Genomic DNA, 17,740 nt, shown 5'->3' with positions numbered 1-17,740 from the left:
CCACTCTGCCGTGAAGCCCCAAATGGTGGAGGGCTGCAGCGATGGTTGACTTTCTAGAACTTTCTCCCATATCTGCATGTTTGGAGCTCAGCCACAGTGACCTTTCTCCCCCAATTGCTTAGTTTGACCGGACAGCCAGCTCTAGGAAGAGTTCTGGTCATCCCAAACGTCTTCCATCTAAAGATTATGGAGGCCACTGTGCTCTCAGGAACTTGTAAGTGCAGCAGAGCTGTGCGTGGCCACAAGTCTGTCTCTGAGCTCTTTGGCCGTTCTTTCAATATCATGATTCTCATTTGCTCTGACATGTGCTGTAAGGTCTTGCAAGGTGTGTGCCTTTCCTAATAAAGTCCAATAGATTTAATTAAACACAGCTGGACTCCAATGAAGCTGTAGGACCATCTCAATGATGATCAGAAGAAATTGAGAGAAGCTGAGTTAAATATAGTGTCACAGCAAAGTGAATATTTAGGGATGCGATATTTCAGATGTTGTTCTTTAATAAATTAGCAAAAATGTCAACATTTCTGTTTTTCTGTCAAAATGGGGTGCTGTGTGTACATTAATGAGGAAAATACTAAGCGCTGATCCCTGCTGCTTGTGGGTAGAAAGAAAATGACACCTAGACTCTTTTGCTGCTCAGATCTGAATGATTGCACCAACAAGATGATAGTTCGGAGAGAGTAGAAGAGTTGAGAGAGATTGAGTGTAAAATGACTTATCTGACTCCTCTTCTGTTTTGAATCAAGCAGATTATGTTGAGAGAGGAGGTCTGAGACCTTGTACCGCACATTCAGGAACATCTCTGGGAAGGGTAGAAAGGAGACCTGACAGTAGTCTTCAGGTCTGGTTGGTTTGGAGTTATCTACTATGGGACAGGCTTGATTTGAATCATGTATTTATAAGAAGTAGTTTAGCCTACTTTTTATTTTATTTGGTATCTATTTCTTACTATTAAGTATATATGAAAAACAAAACATGAGGGGACATTTAAAATCTCTACAAATGTAACATTGAACTTTGAAAATCCAGGATTAGACATGGCCATATATTTGTGGTGGTTTGTTGTGTTCTTGCAGAGACTTCTTTCTATTTGATCATTTTTCAGAAAGTTCCCTTCAACCATACATTTGTGTTAAGTACGAAAGATCGGTGACCCATGCTATGAAACAAATTCAACATACCCAGGTCAATGTTTCATTATCTTGCTTAAATGAACCTAACATTGGTTGTCCTGGAAACCAGGCGACATAATAAAGGCTGGGCATTACATGGTTCATTTAAGACAGGTTTTTCTTTTTCAGTTATGACATTCACAACGTTCATTATAAGCGGCATCATGCAAATAAAGTGGCCTAGTTGGTAAGAGAAGTAATAGTGATACATTCTGGCAATTTAGTCATTGCAAAAATGAACACTGATATTCAGTCATCATTTAAACAATATGCTCAAGTAGAATACAAAAAAAATCAGATAACATTGAATCATTAGAGCCAGGCTAAGGACATACAGTGCCTATAGTATTTACAGTACCTGACAGAGCTTGAATAGTTTTGAAAAGAGGAGCAGAGTGAAATGGAAGTGCTGGATGTGTTTGAGAGAGACTTTATATTGCCAAAAAACCCATTTATAAAAGCAATAAAAGGGGTATTTTATGGTAGTACTTTCACTCTGCGGTCGGATAATGACCAAACTGTCATACCAGAAAAGGCAAAATTCACACTATTAAACTAAAAAGAGAAGACAGATGAAGAAAATCAGATGTCTTGTGAGGTCTGACTGATGTGTTAAATTATAATTACATAAAACCTCAAACAGAGTGTGGATAATTCTTGTAATAATAGATATTAGAGGGTCTAATTTTAATAATATCATTTATATCTGTTAAAATGAAGCAGCAGTAGTTACTATGTGGCCAGGCAGACCAGGCTGGTCATTTAGAGCGACTTAGTTTTCTGTGTGACTACAGTTGTAGAAATTCAAGCTGTATTGTTTATTTAAAAAAAAAGGCAAACAGTAGCTTTTTCCTCTAAAACCATTTTTAATGAAGAGCTCTGTGTGTCCACATATTTACATGATAAACTGTACCACAGACTAGAAAAAAAAAAAAAAAGACATTCATTAAACACCTATAGACTGAATTTCAATTGCAAGAAGGCAAAAGGAGGTCATTGTTTCTGGTGAATGAAAGGTTTTTAAATGGGGAAAAAAATAACGTGAGGGTGTTTATCTTTTGGGCCAGTTATGCCGGAATCCTCTGTAGAGAATAAAAAGGCAGAAAGGTTACCATGAGGTGGATGTCTGAAAATGCAGAAAAATATAATAAGCTTACACTTTGTGTAAGTATGTCGTACATAGTTACCTGTCAGATTTTCCAGCCAGGTACGACATACTTCGGTTTCCAGCTACAAAGTTGGATTTTTGTCCTTTTGCAGTTTTCTGTTGAGCAAAAGACTTCATTAAATTTACCAATTACTGATAAAATACAGTCAACAAACAAATGAATGAACAAAAATTTTATGTTACCTTTTTCTTGAAGTCATGGGCCCTCTGGTTTGGATCAAACTGGGAGTTGTCCCTAGACTTGGTGTCTATAAAACAACAAGGGTGCACTGGCCTTAGTGAATTCTTATTGTCCAGCAACGTTAAGTACCGATTTGTCCAATGAAATCAAGGAGGAAACCCTCCGCTTATGCATACCAGCAAAGACTTTGAGGTCTGACTGACTGTAGTCGAAGGGAGTGAAGCTGTCTTGTGAAGGTGGTTCGGTCTTGTGGGGTTTCTCTGCTGATTTCAGCTGCTTCTTACTTGGTTTGGGAGTCGACTCTCCAACCTCACTGGCGACCCTCTCCCTTTTATTTCCTCCAGCTTTTGTGGATTCCTGATAAAATTGGTCCACAACATTACACAATTAACCAAATACACAAACTATAGATTAATTAAATAAAGTAAGATAAGTCATAGATGATCGTTCGCAACCAAGCCGTTTGTTGTAATCGCACAGCTCTTTCTCACAGATATATATATATATATATATATATATATATATATATTATGCAGATTAAATTTAAATACATTGAATTACATGAAAAACAAATGCAAAAGGAAATGTTTATGAAATAAAGGGGATTAAAAGGATTGACATTAACTGGAAAACACATTTTCCTATTCTATTTCATTGTTCAATGAACTCAAGAATTCACCTTACGGGCCTCCGAAGGGAAGAATTAAATTGCAGTGACTCCTCAAGTCAACATATATTGATTCAGTAGTGCTAGAACAGTACGGAAATGAAAAGCCTGCATCTGTCACTACCTATGTGTTCCATCATCTTCTGCAACAGTGAAAATTCAACTTTCTGTTGACTGTGCTGGGTGGTGATGTCAGACATGCACAGAAGACATGAGTTGTGTAATTGTTGTCCAGTTGTGTTGTCTCCATTTTCACTTTGAGTCATAATCTCAGCAAAGTAAAAATGTATTACAATAGCTTCTCTGTGGCTTATAACGACAAAGAAACACAATGTCACCATTGTAAAAACATTTAAATCTGGACTTTGTCAAGCTAAATATAAATTTTGCAGTTGTAGTTCTCAGTATCAATAGTTGATATCAACATACCTGAATATACCATCATTTTGACCTTTTTTCAAATAAGGAGCCTCTTTGTGTCGAGCCTGTGTCATTTAATCTATGAGGAAAGATTTTCTGCAGCATCACAGCTACAATCACACTGTATGGTGTGAATGACAACACCAATGTCACCTTTCAGGTGAGACCTTCTTGGCTGCTTGGTAATTACAAATTGGACAAAATGTTTTCCTCAAACAGTGAGGTTCATCAATTGATTAGAGGATGTCAATGATTTTCGCTGACAGTTTATTCTGATTACCAACCTGCTGCAGCCTGATCTAAGCACTCACCATTCTTGATATCAATCATGATATCAGTGCAGGGGAAGTTTTGGATAAAACCATAAAGCTTCTCTCAAACTGAAATTAGACAACAAAAGTGCTGGCTTAGACTGACAGCACGGCTGCACTGCCAATATATGCCTGCAGTTGGCAGGGTGACTAGTGTTACTGCCAACACTTCTGACTGTGATGCATGCCAACATGAAACCGACTTTTCACACAAGCCATCATCACACAATGGATGATTACAGTGTGCACTACCCATCGATGGCTTGCACAGTGAAAGACTGAGGGGTGTCCATCACTGGTATGGACAGAAACAAAGATCAAATGGTGGTATCTAATCTTTCTGTTCACTGTGCCGTGAACAGAAGATGAAGTACCAAGACTTTTGTCTAACTGGCCATTTAAAACTGAGAGGAAACCATCCTCAGTGGTGGAGAGAGTGTGTGAGTGACCAAGTGGGAGGGTGCTGAGCAAAGCTCAAGAGAGAAGGCGATAAGAAGTAGGAAGCTATTATTGTTCCCTTGGAGGAAAGATGAGTGTTTGAAGAGTGGAGGACGTCTCTAATGCTCCAGTCTAAAGCTAAATGCTACTCTTCCCCAGACACAGCATGGGACAGATATAAATATTTAAAAGGCACCGAGTTGCTGGGGGCTGCTCCAATGAAACATGAGGGCCACTCTACTTAGGTGCAGAAACACCAGCCACATCTTAGAAAATAGGGGGCATCGCAGGGGGTTACCGTATCTATTACCACTCTAATATTTTTAAACGCAACTCAATGCTTTTCTTGGATTTTTACTTTCCCACTTGGGACATCAACAATAATGTCGACAGAGTGCGAGGCCTATCTGAGGTGGGAAAAAGGATATGGAAAATGACTCACCGCTGCTTGCTGGCGAACGGTGGAAACGTTCTGCAGAGATTCCTGGTAGCTCTGCTTAGCCCTGTTTCTTTCCTCTGCAGAAATCAATGTTAAAAATACAGTGAGCAGAAAACTACTTAAGAAAATGCATTAGGTTAGGCTGGGTTAGAGCATGTTACCTTTTACTTTCTTTGCATGTTCCTTTGCTTCTTCCTGGGCTTTCCTCTTGGCCTCCAATTCCTTCTGTTGCTGCTCAATACTCAGCAGCTTCCATCTTTTACTAATCTGTAAATGTGAGATAGTACAGCGATCCGTGATCAAACACAAATAAGTCTTTTCATGAATGAATGAATGTATGGAGGTGTTTGTTTACCTCAAATATTTTTGAAGATGGGTCAAATTTGGCATTCTTGTTAATGTGCACATCAGTGGAGGGTAAATACTAAAAACGCAAGGGAGATAACTGAATAACTGAATACTGTTTCATTAAATAAGATACAAATAATAGAAATAACAGAGGTCATCTCTTACCATTCTGAAAGGGTTTTCAAAGGACTCAATGATACGTCTAGCTTTCATATGAGCAACAGAGAGGGATTCTTGGTCATTCTTTGTTTCTAGCTCCTTATAAGAAAGAAATCAGAGTTCTCACATTGTTTTTTTTTTCAGCTACACACAAATAAATTTCATATTTTTTATTTTAAGTTTACCTCAAACAGTGGGATTTTAGGTGGTGCTATGAGAGCATCTGTTTTATGTACATCAACATCCATTTTGTGGTCATCTTCTGAGAAAAGCTTTCCTTGTTTAACAGGAATGTCTGAAACATATGAGCGAAGCCAAAAGGATTAGAATATTAAAATCAATCACAATACAGCATACAATACAAACCTGTGCATCAATCTTACCATCAGAAGAGAAGCGGTGGAGATTGCTCTCAGAGACCCTGGAGGTGTCATGAGGACCAAACAATGTGATCTGTGGCTGTAAAATAATAAGATGACCGTTTCTTTTAATCTAACTGTTCCTATTCCCACAATAACTGAATCCAAATTTGCCATCTAGTAACTTAACCTTTTTTATAGGTGTGAGTCCCTTCTTCTTTTCAGCTGCAATCTCAGCCTGTGTGAAGTGCAAAACCATGATCAGAACCTTTTATTGATAAATAGCAGACACTAAAATTACATAAACAAAACATGATTTATCTGAAGCAGACATTGATATTTTCTTACCTTAAGGAGAGGCATCTCTCTGGCCTGTTGCACTAGCAAATGCAGCTCATTGACCTGCTGCCTCACCAGTGGAGGTACAGGGTTACAGCAGGCAATGATGCCCTGAGGCTCTCTGAGTAAATAAAGAGGAAAGACTGGGCTGGAGTTTATGAATAAAAACACTAGAAATTTTTCAAAATAATTAAAAACCACATAAAAAAATAAGCGTGAAATCTGATCATCTTACTTGGGTAGCTCTTCAGATATCTTGCTCATCATATGAGTGGGCAGGACATAACTAAACACACAAATAAAACTAGATTAAAAACATACTAAGGTGGATGTGTTTTGTAATAAAACTTGGGAGATTGCACAAAGTCATGAAGGTTGCAAAATCTGGCTAGACACGAGAATTAAAAATAGGACAGCTCAAGCACATTTTCGAGAACGGCCCGTTTGTCCATTTCCACACAGCCTACCCGGTGCTTTCATCTTCCTGCCTGGCCAGCTTGTCCCTCCAGGCAAACAGCAGTCTGAAGGCAGTGAGCTGCTGGGTGTTAAAAGACATTTTCTGCTTCCGCTGCAGCTCCAAATAAGAATCCTCTGTGAATATAGGCTTCAAATATTTCTGTATGGTTGGCACAAGGGGGGGGGGGGTGGTCAGAAAATGTAGGATTACGAAAAATATGAACACAATAAAGAAATTGTTCAATTGTTTAATAGAGAATAGTGGAACATGTATGTCAGTTTTTAATCTTGGTTTTATATGAAGTGAGTTTTGCGCACACCTTTAGGGAAATATCTTTGCTCTTGTTCCAGACACACTGTAGCAGGCCAGTCTGCCCGTGGCTGACATCCAAGAGCTGCGTCTTCATACAGTCATAGATGTAAAGGAGGTAGTGCGTATCTGTCCGGGCATACTGCACCATCTCCTCTGGCAAGGGGCTACAGAGCCAAGTTATAGAACAATTTTTTACTCCACCTACCCCAAGTCAGTAATAATTCCACTGTGTTACAAATATCCGTAAACATGTCAGATTTCTATGAACAAAAGTGATACAATTAAGCATCAAATGGCTGTCAGCTCCATACCGAATTCTCCAGTCGGCCAGCTGGTAGCGTTTGTCCGAGTCCACATTACAGAAGTGTTTGAGTAGGTGGTCGAGGGAATGTCTGGCCAGATTCAGTGCTCTGCTGGCCTGATGGGTGTCAAAAAGGTTGACGACATATAGGCCGAAGTCCCTTTGGAGCCACTCCATGTCAGAGTCAGCACCATGAAACACCTGAAAACCGGTAGGAAAGCACATCCAATTTTCAACATTTTAAAATTCATTCATTCATCTTCTACTGCTTATCTGTTTCGCAATCATGGAGGTGCTGGAGCCGATCTCAGATCACACCGAGCGAGGGCGAGGTACAACCTGGACAGGTCACCAGTCAATCACAGGGCCAACACACAGAGACCAACAACCACTCACACTCAGACCTACGGACAATTTAGAGTCACCAATTAACCCAAACACAATGTCTTTGGACGGTGGGAGGAAACCCACACAGGCACGGGGAGAACATGCAAACTCTGCACAGAAAGGCCCCAGGCCGGGAACTGAAGCCACAACCTTATTGTTGTGAGACAACAGTACTAACCACTATGCCGCTGTGCTGCCCACATTTTAAAATACTGCATCAAAAATATATAAAAAAATTGGGTGCACACCATGTGACATTTTGTGATTTGGCTTATTTTCACAGCATCTTTCTGCAGATCAATCCCACGCATCACATTTTTTCACAGGTGTCCTACATTGTGTGAGTCATGGTTCCCACGCACGGCAGGACACGAGCCAACTTTAAGAAACATAGGGCTCTGAGCCAGACCAAAGAAATTCACTCAGTGGTGCCATTCAGTTTCAACAAACCAAGGTTTTCTTTTCCATGTTCCTAATCTAATAGAGATTATTAAAATGTTCTGATGGGAGCATTTTGTATGGCAGTCAGTTATTACGGCTGCTAAAAAACAAAAAAACAAAACAAAACAAACAAACAAAAAAAAAATTCCTGTGGGGCCATTTTTGTACCAATCTTCATTGCGATGTGGGAATCCTAAGACACAGCTAGATAGGGCTGTGTAATTGGACTCAACAACACAATATAAAGTGGTAAGGCAACCTGACTTGCTTCTTTTAATATATATTCAGAGTTTAATTATCGAATTAATAAACAAAAGCAAACAGCTCCACTAACTGTTCACTGCGTTGTGAAATTCCTTGTGCACACATCTACTGCATTTCTATTAAGTCCAGTAGTTGAAATGTTACTTTAACGCTCATCTTAATATTCAAGTTAAAGTTTGGATCCTCTGTCATTCTGTTGTAAAGCTAACAGAGATGCCTTGTCCTAAGACATGTCATACACAAATGTCAGAGCAGGAGCAGCATTGTTGGCAAAAACTGTACAATAAAAATTAACAACCACACAGACTGCAAAGTTGCCCATTTTAAACCCCCCCCCCCAAAAAAAAAATAAAAAATAAAAAAATCAAAACCCAATGACACATGCAAACTCATCTTTATGGAACACTTCCTACCTTGAGAATAGCTGGGTCAGTGAATGACTCGTTCAGGATGTACATCTCGCTGCGGAGCTCTAAGGTGTCGATGATGAAGTCCTCCTTTCTGGTGGAGATCTGCATCAGACAGGTGATGCCGAGGAAACTCCGGTAGGAATGATGCTGCGACAGAGGAGAGGGTATTAACAATTTAACTTGAACAACCATCAACTTTACAGCAACCCAAGAAAACAGCTTTAAACTTTACCAAAAGTGCATGAGCTGTATTATCAGTCTCTATAACATAAATGACCTTTGTACCTCAAGGTCCACTGCAAATTCAGATAAACCACACAGCTTCTCATTCAGAGCTACCAGGTCCTCCAGAGAATCAATGAAGGTGCACTTGGTCTCTGCCATTGGCTTGTACATCTAAAAATAATCCACACATGACAGATCAGAAGAAGCCTAATGAACAGAGAGACGATCATAATGAGGGATCACTATAACTTGCCTGTGGCTCTGCTTTAGACAGAAGGCGCTCTGGTACTGTGAGATGATCCAGTTCATATTGGTATGGGTGTGCAAACCTACGTGGGTCAAAAATATTAATTTTAGATAGATAATAAGAAATAAGAGAAAATGATAATAAAACACAACAGACAAGGCTTACATGTCTTCAACATGTTCCTGAATTCTCTGCTGGTGAATGAAGTCAGCCAGGGCAGCTGGGACATCAGGGTCCTCAGGTCTCACTTTGTGTATTTGTTTGTTTGTAAAATCTATGATTGGAGAGCAAGGGATTTTTACAGCTCTTTCAGATTCAAATTAACACTGCAGGAAAAATAAAAGAAAGAAGGCCGCGGTTTCAGTTCTTGGGCCTGGAGCTTTTCTATGTGAAGTTTGCATGGGTTTCCTCCCACTGTCCAAAGATGTCATGTTTGGGTTAATTGGTGACTCTAAATTGTCCGTAGGTCAGAGTATGAGTGTGAGTGGTTGTTGGTCTTGTTGGACTGGTGACCTGTCCAGGTTGTACCCTTGCCCCATGTGAGCTGGGATTGGCTCCAGCAAGCCCCATGACCCGGAAACAGATAAGCAGTAGAAGATGGATGAATGAATGAATTTTCAATTTCAGTAAGTTGTCGATTGGTCTCAGTTGAATGTGCGGTATAAGGATAAGTGGTAGCAGATGAATGAATGGATGCATGAAAAATAAAAGCTTGGAGGAAAATAAGAGAAAGAAGGATATCTTACAGGAAGGAAGAGGTTTTGTTGCATTGGGCTTGATGAAGATCTTGGGAACAAATGGCGTGTTGCTGTTGTCAACTTTTTCCTTGAATTTCAGCTGAGGCCTTGTAACGTTCTTGGCGTGGAGCAGTCGGAACGTCTCAGAGTGTCTGCCAGAGCCTGAGCCCTTATAGATAAAATCTTTTGTTACTGAAAGGTCTGAAGCACCAGTATGAATATAGAGAGGTCAGGATAACAAAAATTTGGAAGTTACTATTGCATGATTATAAAAATGCTAGTTAGATTTCAGGTCTTTAAGCTGCGTAGATATGTATGAAATGTTCCATTCTTTCATTTGAAATGTTCTATGAAACCAACTTTTAGTTTTCCATAGCTCGTTCTTGATAACGTGTGTCAATTCACAAAAATGTGAGCTGACCTGTTGCTGCAGCCTTGCCACATACTGTTATTGTTATCAAGGCTGCTCTCCTTTTATTCCTCCCTTTCTATAGTGAATTTGTTGCTTCCTGAGAAAGAATTCACAGTTCCAGTACCTACAACACGCATGATAGCTATGTTACTGTAGAAACAGTTTCCAGATTTCAGTAACAACCTGGTACCCCAGAATCAGTTCTTGTGACACCCCTATATCAATATTTTGCACTTCTTTAAATAATCGAGAAAGTGAACATGCTACTGATGTAACTGCTTGATTGCCAGAGCTGGCAAATAATGTTTCAGGTTAAACAGAGCCCAAAACAGAGACTGGGATATGCAGCAAAGGAGCTAAGAGGTTAATTAGCCAACCTTGCGATTCCAGCTGGAAACAACAATCTTGGGGGGCTGAAACCCTGCAGGCATAACAGGCTGTTGGCTTCTGTTCACCCCATCAGCTTCATCAAGAAGAATCCCCTGGAAATCAGATACAAGAGCTTGGTTGGTGTACAGAGACTTTTCCATGGCAAAATTTAGACAACACCAAAAGTGCAGATCATACCGCTCTTTCAAGGATGACATCATTCGAGTCCACAACCAAGTCAAATCTCTCTTCCAGCCCTGTCAGCTTGCTGCGATCCCTCAAATGTGATCTGCAGCCATGGTGCTGCATTATCTGACTCATACTAATGGGGAAAACAAATGAATTATTTTTACTGAAAACCAGCACATTGCAGTTTGCTCGACAAACACTTGTTTGCGTGCGTATGTTGCCCAGCCAGAGTGCTTCGAGACAAAGGGGTGATTTAAGGTGTCTGACAGAGGTAACCAGGAAATATAAAGCAAAGGATTTAAAGGTTGCAAAAGAAGACTGTTAGTTGATTGGCCCAAAATGTTATAATGACTGATTCCACAATTTTTTAAGTCGAGGCACATTACAACAGCACAACCCACTTGTCACAGCGAATGACATGGAAGATGAGAGTAAAAGTATTGTGGCCTCCTTCAGCGACATGGGGTCATGAAGCAAACGGTGGAGCCAGTGTTGGCTGACAGATGGAAGTCTGACTGAGCTGAAATTCACAGTAGCTGCAGCAGATCACACTCACCAGTGCAGTAGTTTATCTCCTTGACTCTCACAGAACCCCTGGAAGCCTGGGAAGCTGCGGTAGAAGTCATACTCATCGCCAGCTTGAGGCAAACTGGCGGATGCTTTGGTGGCAGATAATACAGCACCCAATCCATACTGTGGAGAGAAATGGGGGGGGGGTGAGGGTTAGTCAGGTGCCAAGTCAAGTGTTTTGACTCCTTTTTGAGTCCAGCCTGTTTCAGAGCAAGTCTATCTGCTTTCATCTTCACCATGTCTCTCACTTCTTTTTAAATGTAGCATTTTCTCTACTCCAGTTATTTTCTTTTATGCACTAAGTGTTTGTTTTTGTTTTATTACCTTTAATCATTTTTTAAATGCTCTCATTCGTTTAATTTTCCGTATGTATGGATTTTAATTACTTCGTAAAACACTTTGTAATCCATGTGGTTTGGAAGGGTCTATATAAAATTTGCTTGCTTAATGGGATCAATATGACCAAAAACAAAGGACAACTCAAAGTTCACGGCAGGACATGTAATGGTAAGAGCCTGCAGATATATCTGAAGGCGACAGCTCCTCATATTTAGATAGAGATCAGCTCCCTCCTTTTAAAGGCCATCACTGCAGCTAGCTAGATTAAACCACGTTGAGTTTAGGGACAATAGGTTTAAAGTGAGAGATGACTTCTACACATTGGTCTGATATGATAGTTTACTTTTAGTCCCACTTGAAATAAACATTTAGCCCATTTAGATGTTTTAGAGCTAACTATTTCACCAAAGAGGGCCAACTGTGGAGCGTTAGCTTGGCATGCAATGAGCTGTGACTGTGTTTACAGTCAGCTGTTGTTTTTTAAACGCAGGTAACTTTTCCTGGGACTCTCACTCGGAGACAACCAGCTCATCCACGTTGTCAGCCGGACACCGACTGTTAACACAAACACACCGCATCCACTTTAGTGGTTGTTGTTATTTTTTTTATTTTTTTTTTGGCTCACTTTCACGAAGGCGTCCACGTCTTTAAAGCCCGGGCACAGGTCGGTGTCTTCCCCGTCGTTGGTGTCTGAAGAGCCGCCTTGAGGCCCGCTGTTTGTGGGGACATTGGTCGCGGGAGAGGCCATCGTTTCAGTCCGACTGTGTGTACATGTGAGCCGCAGGAAGCAGCCTCTTTCCTCGGTGTTGGCTGCGGGGCGGACGGTCAGGAGGCCACAGCGCCGCCCGGCGGCCCGGAGCGGTACTCCCTGTCGCTTATTGATCAGTCCTGTTGGAAATATCGCTGCGTGATCGCATGTGAAAATGAGTGAATATGCAGCTGAACGCGCTGCTGACATGTCTAACTTCAACCTAAGCAGCCTGGGCTGTTTTAGGTTCACCCTCCATGACTGTTGTGTTGACAGGGATGAGTTTGTGATGTCCTGCTGATGGATGTTGTGTTTCCTCCGGTGCGGGGCGAGGCTCAGCCTGTCAGTGCACCCATTCATTGCGGTGACACTGCAGACAGCCTCCTCCGTGTTGCCTCACCCATCCTGCCCTGACAAAAGGCATTGCACCGGGGTGCTGCAACCATCAGGGGGCAGTAGAGACATTTGTGAGCTGCAGGATCAAGGCTGGAGCCTTTGAACTGTGTTGGGTATGTATGGAGGAAGGCATGTCTTGGCCAATACCTCTGTAAGAACTATCTGAACCACACCTGAATGGGTTCAGGTGTGGTTCAGATAGTAACCTTTTGGTGTTTGAGCCATAGAGGTGATAGGTGGGTCTGCTAATTCAAACACAACTGCCTTTACTTTGGTGTCACATGTAGAAGTTAGAGAGGGCTGTTGAGATCCACTGGTCAATAACATGTGAAGAGGCACTGCTGAAGTATTGACACACCAGCTCATTATGGATGATCTGCGGTGTGTAGGGAGAAACCTCTCTTTTCCTCACTTCCCTTTCCTATTGATCTCTTCACAGGGTCCTCTTCCTCTTATTATCTTAAAAGCATCACTGCAACACTGGCTCAATCAATATTTCACAGTAGCTTTCCATGTTATTCCTCTGTTTTGGGGGGGGGTATCAGAAATTCAGCAGATATGAGCTGAAATAATCCAAGGAAAGAATAATCCAAGTTCAAAACCAACTGTGTGATGTGTTAGTCTGACGCTGTCTTCTTTCAGGTATTTTAGCATTCAAAACCTTAGAATCTCTCTCATGAAAGTCCTTATTATAAAACAATTATAATATGCAACCCTAGCCTTTGTGAATGCATTCTTTATCCACTCAATAGGACATTACTGTTGCCGTTTGAGCTCATTTATATGATTTTTGAAAAATATTATGCATTTTATGGCTTTGATGATGCCCCAAGGCACCACTCAAAACCCTCCTGCAGTAGAAGACACTAAAAACTGCTGATGCCGAAAATGACACATAATTAAAAAAAAAAAGAAAAGAATCCAAGACAAAAATCCTTAGTGAATTGTTTTTATTAACTCCCTCATTTTAGAAAACACAAATGCACCAAACGATATCATACATGCACAGCTTCAGCATATCAAGATCAGCTGATGTCTTTTCAATGTGAAAACGACTATGCCTCGATCTCATGGAGATCACCTGGACATCAAAATACTGAGGAGTCACGACAGAAAGGCCAAGCATTGTCACCCAGAGCTGTAATTTTATCTTTTTGATGATCTGTATGGAATTAAAAATTTTGTGCACTAGTTTTTTTTATTATTATTATTTTTCATCAATTCTGTATATTCTGATTCTGAAAGTAGAAAGAAAATTGTAAAGTCTCATTGGTATAAAAAGGCAAACTGTGCACCGACTGACTACCTTGTAACAGGCAGCATCACTGCACCAAAAGGCTGCGTGTGAGCAGATTCTGGGTTTGAATTGGAAGTAGGAAACCATGATTTGGTCTCCAAATTGGGGGCTCTTAATTGTTATGTTAAAACAACACTTGACCTTTGTGCAGAATTTTTGGAAGAAAAATAATGATTCAAACAATCAGGAACCATAGCAAACATTAAAAAAGAGAGAAAATCAAATTTAAAACATCTCCACAGTACTGATACGTTACAAAACAAAGAGGTTGGCGATGCTTCCCAAGTGTTTTTTTTTTTTCTTTTTTCAGTTTATATATAATCAATAAATCTGGAAAGATGCATTTCCTGTTCCCGTGAAACACCTGTTAGCTTAACAATGACATTCTGTAATGAAAGAATGGATACAGATTAACCACACATAAAGCCACAAAAACAAAACAGGATCGAAAGACTGTTTTCAGAAAGATATTAACACTCATCGGGGGAAGAAAACCTTTTGTCTTCACATTTAATACAAATTTGATCTTTCAAGGTACACCTGACCTGGCCTTGGATTCTGGAGCTTTTTTCCCCACTTGCTCCTTTGCACTTGAAGTCTTTTGAAATTTGATAGAAAAAAAAAAAAAAGACATTTCACCTTCCAATAGTGACCTTGTATTACTCTATTTGAATGTCCCCAAAGCTACAGTTGCTCAAATCCCTGAATCATGGCTAAGTGTGTAAAAAAAAATGAGAAAGAAAAAAACTTTATTTTTTAGCTGAATGATCATTTTTAAAATACTTTCCCATGACACTCTGGGGAAATGTAATAACCATGCTCAGAAACACACACACAGGCGCACACACTAGAATATTTCTCCTTTCATCTTGATGGGATTGTCCTGATTTACTCCTCCCTAAATCCTGACATATTAGTCTTGTGTGGGTGTCATTAGTACCATCACTCCAGTTCCTTTTCCCATACAAGCCCCTCAGGCCTGCTCTAATTTATTACGATGGTTTAATGTCTTAAATCAGGGCACAAGTCAGGCTTTCCATTCGTCAAGTATGTTGAATAGAGCTTTGTGTTCTGTGGTGACAAATTTCTCATCTATTTGCTCCAGCCATTTTAAAGCATTTGAAAGCCAGGATGAAGCAGGTCTGAATACCTGAGCAGTGGGGTTACACTGAGCTATAGAAATGAAAAAATGACAACACATACCACATAAAAAAGGCCAATAACAACCGACAACAAAGAACAGAATCACAAAGTGTTGAAACACAGCTGAACATACATTTTGCCAAGTAACGCCTAAGCTGGTGACTAGATTTCAATATTCAGACTGGCACAATTGGCAGCATTTTAAACCTCTTGTTTCGACTGCAGTGGCTGATGATACACGTTGACTGGCGTTAGCTGTGTGCTGCCCAGATGGATGCAGTCTAAGGCTGCAACTGATGATTATATCCATTATTGATGCATCAGACAGTTGTATTTCCTTTTTATAGATCAGTCTCTAAAATGCCACAAAATAGTGAAAACTGTGCATCAGTATTTCCCAGTGCCCAAGATGGAGTTTTCAAATTTCTTATTTAGTTTCACTCACTGACTGTATACAAAGGTGGAAGACACAACAGCTCCACAAAAGCAAAGCCCCAACGTTTCAAGCATCCTCAGGTGACTGAATACAGTATATGTCTTTAATGCCTGCCTGCCTGCCTGCCTGCCTGCCTGCTTCCACATCATCATCATCATCATCATCAGATGATACAAGAGCCAAACCAAAAAAAAAAATGGAACTACTCGTTGAACAGATTATTTGTCTTTGTAAATAGCTCATATCATGATGATGCATGTTCAATTGGCCATATTTCCTCAAAATTAGTTTAGAATTAGTAATTTGATACTATAAAAAGGGGTATGATGTAATGATTGACACTTGTGATATAATTTAATGTAATATTGTGACACAATTACAATAGATTACAATAGATTTTTGTGGGGTGCAGTGGTTAGCACTGTGTCACTGAATGTCAGCTAAGACTGGCTGCAACATTGTCGTGGATGGGTAAATGCTATAGATAATGGATGGATGGATGATTCTTACGGGTGTATGGAAAAGACCTCATTGCCAAAGAAGGTCGCCAGTGCAAAATGGTTTCACAAGTATCCGGATAGTTTGGCTTCATATTTGCCAAGTAGGAGGGGGTGGAGATGTGTCATCCATCTTCATATATCCATGGGTTCGACCACAAGTCCAAAACCTTCAATCTGAATATTTCATTTGACTATATACCATGACCACCGGGGGGTCTGGAGTCTGATTTCCTGGCAGGTCTTGCATCATGCCTCATAAACATGACAGTCAAACATTACTGTTCACCATTATAAATGAATGCACCTTTGTTGGACTGGTCGGGAAAAATAATGTAAACTCTTTGTCCTTTTAAAGTATACTCAATAGTCTCAATCAGGAAAATTAGAATTGTGTGTTGGCTCATAATTGCTTCAGCTGACAACCACAGTCAGATGACTCAAGTAATGAACTTCACTTTCATGATAAACCTTTACACCTAATATAATTTCAGAGCATACGATTGAAAACTCTAGATTAAATTACTAACTGGATCCTGGGGTGAGATAACCCCCCCCCCAAAAAAAAAAAAAAAAAAAAAAAACTAAACAAAACAAAACAAAACAGAATGAAACCATACATTAAAAGTTGAAATTGCTTCTCCCTTTTCTTGAATTTTCTTTTATTTTTATTCTAACTTTGCCATTTATTTGCATTGAGTGAAATGACTCTTTAAAGGAATGGTTCAACATTTTGGAAAATGTGCTTATTCGCTTGCCTGCTGAGAGTTAGACAAGAAAATCAATACCACTCTCATGTCTCTGCATAAACTATGGAGCCAACCATCCCACAAGCAATTCTGATGAAGTATGCTGGCCCCTTATTGATTCAACAAACAAAAGATACGGAGTGTTAATTAGACAGCTTCATATGTGCTGGTAAGTGTATTTGGGAACATTGCACAAAGTCAGCCTTTATGCTAAGATAATCATCTCCATAGTTATCGAGGAGCTGCACACATGTGAGAGTGGCATTGATTGTCTCATATAACCCGAAATGTGATTTTATAGTGAGCATTTCCATTCTGCTATAGCCTGATATTACATGATGTGAATTAGGATGTGGTTTCACTTCATGTTATAGAAGATCTTGACTCAGGCAACACTTAGTCCAGCACTGTGCAAAGTAACCTCTCCTATACAATCAGCTGTTTGTTCCTTAACCACAACAGCATTCTAAGATACAGATGATTACTGTGTGCTTCATAATATTCAAAGTAATCCTTTGACAACACAAAAGTGAGAAAAAAAACTGTTATAAAAGCCAGCGGTGACATACATTATGGCATTTTTTGGGAAAGTGGCCATGGTATATAGTGGGATAATACCCTATGTGGGGGCAGATAGCTGAGACATGCACCTTGCTGGGTTTTATATGCTTTGATGACATAGAACACATAGAAAAGAAGCAAATCCTTCATTTGAGAAGCTGGAAGCAGTGACTGTTTGGCATGTGTCCTTGATGAACGACTTAAATGATTATACTCTTGGTTATGCTCTGTTGATTGTTTCAGCACTATTGT

The 17,740-nt window shown here is 40.0% G+C and overlaps 1 protein-coding gene across 1 annotated transcript; it reads right to left on the bottom strand.

The window, feature by feature from the left end:
• Positions 1–2,029: 2,029 nt before the first annotated feature.
• exosc10 (exosome component 10) lies at positions 2,030–12,427 on the bottom strand. The gene is made up of 25 exons (XM_029506556.1): positions 12,287–12,427; positions 11,309–11,445; positions 10,762–10,885; positions 10,572–10,676; positions 9,792–9,951; positions 9,211–9,319; positions 9,052–9,127; positions 8,859–8,969; positions 8,577–8,720; positions 7,082–7,272; positions 6,778–6,934; positions 6,469–6,617; positions 6,237–6,287; positions 6,011–6,122; positions 5,853–5,900; positions 5,687–5,762; positions 5,489–5,598; positions 5,310–5,402; positions 5,152–5,220; positions 4,958–5,063; positions 4,800–4,873; positions 2,698–2,878; positions 2,524–2,588; positions 2,360–2,436; positions 2,030–2,254 (listed from the first exon to the last, which is right to left on the bottom strand). The coding sequence occupies exons 1-25, from the start codon at positions 12,407–12,409 to the stop codon at positions 2,224–2,226; spliced, it is 2,679 nt and encodes an 892-aa protein (XP_029362416.1). The 5' UTR covers positions 12,410–12,427; the 3' UTR covers positions 2,030–2,223.
• Positions 12,428–17,740: the final 5,313 nt, after the last annotated feature.

This window comes from Echeneis naucrates, chromosome 7 (assembly GCF_900963305.1).
Source record: "Echeneis naucrates chromosome 7, fEcheNa1.1, whole genome shotgun sequence".
In the NCBI taxonomy this organism is placed as follows: Eukaryota; Metazoa; Chordata; class Actinopteri; order Carangiformes; family Echeneidae; genus Echeneis; species Echeneis naucrates.
Note: the sequence above shows the minus strand (reverse complement) of the source record. Positions and strands in the feature narration are given on the sequence as shown.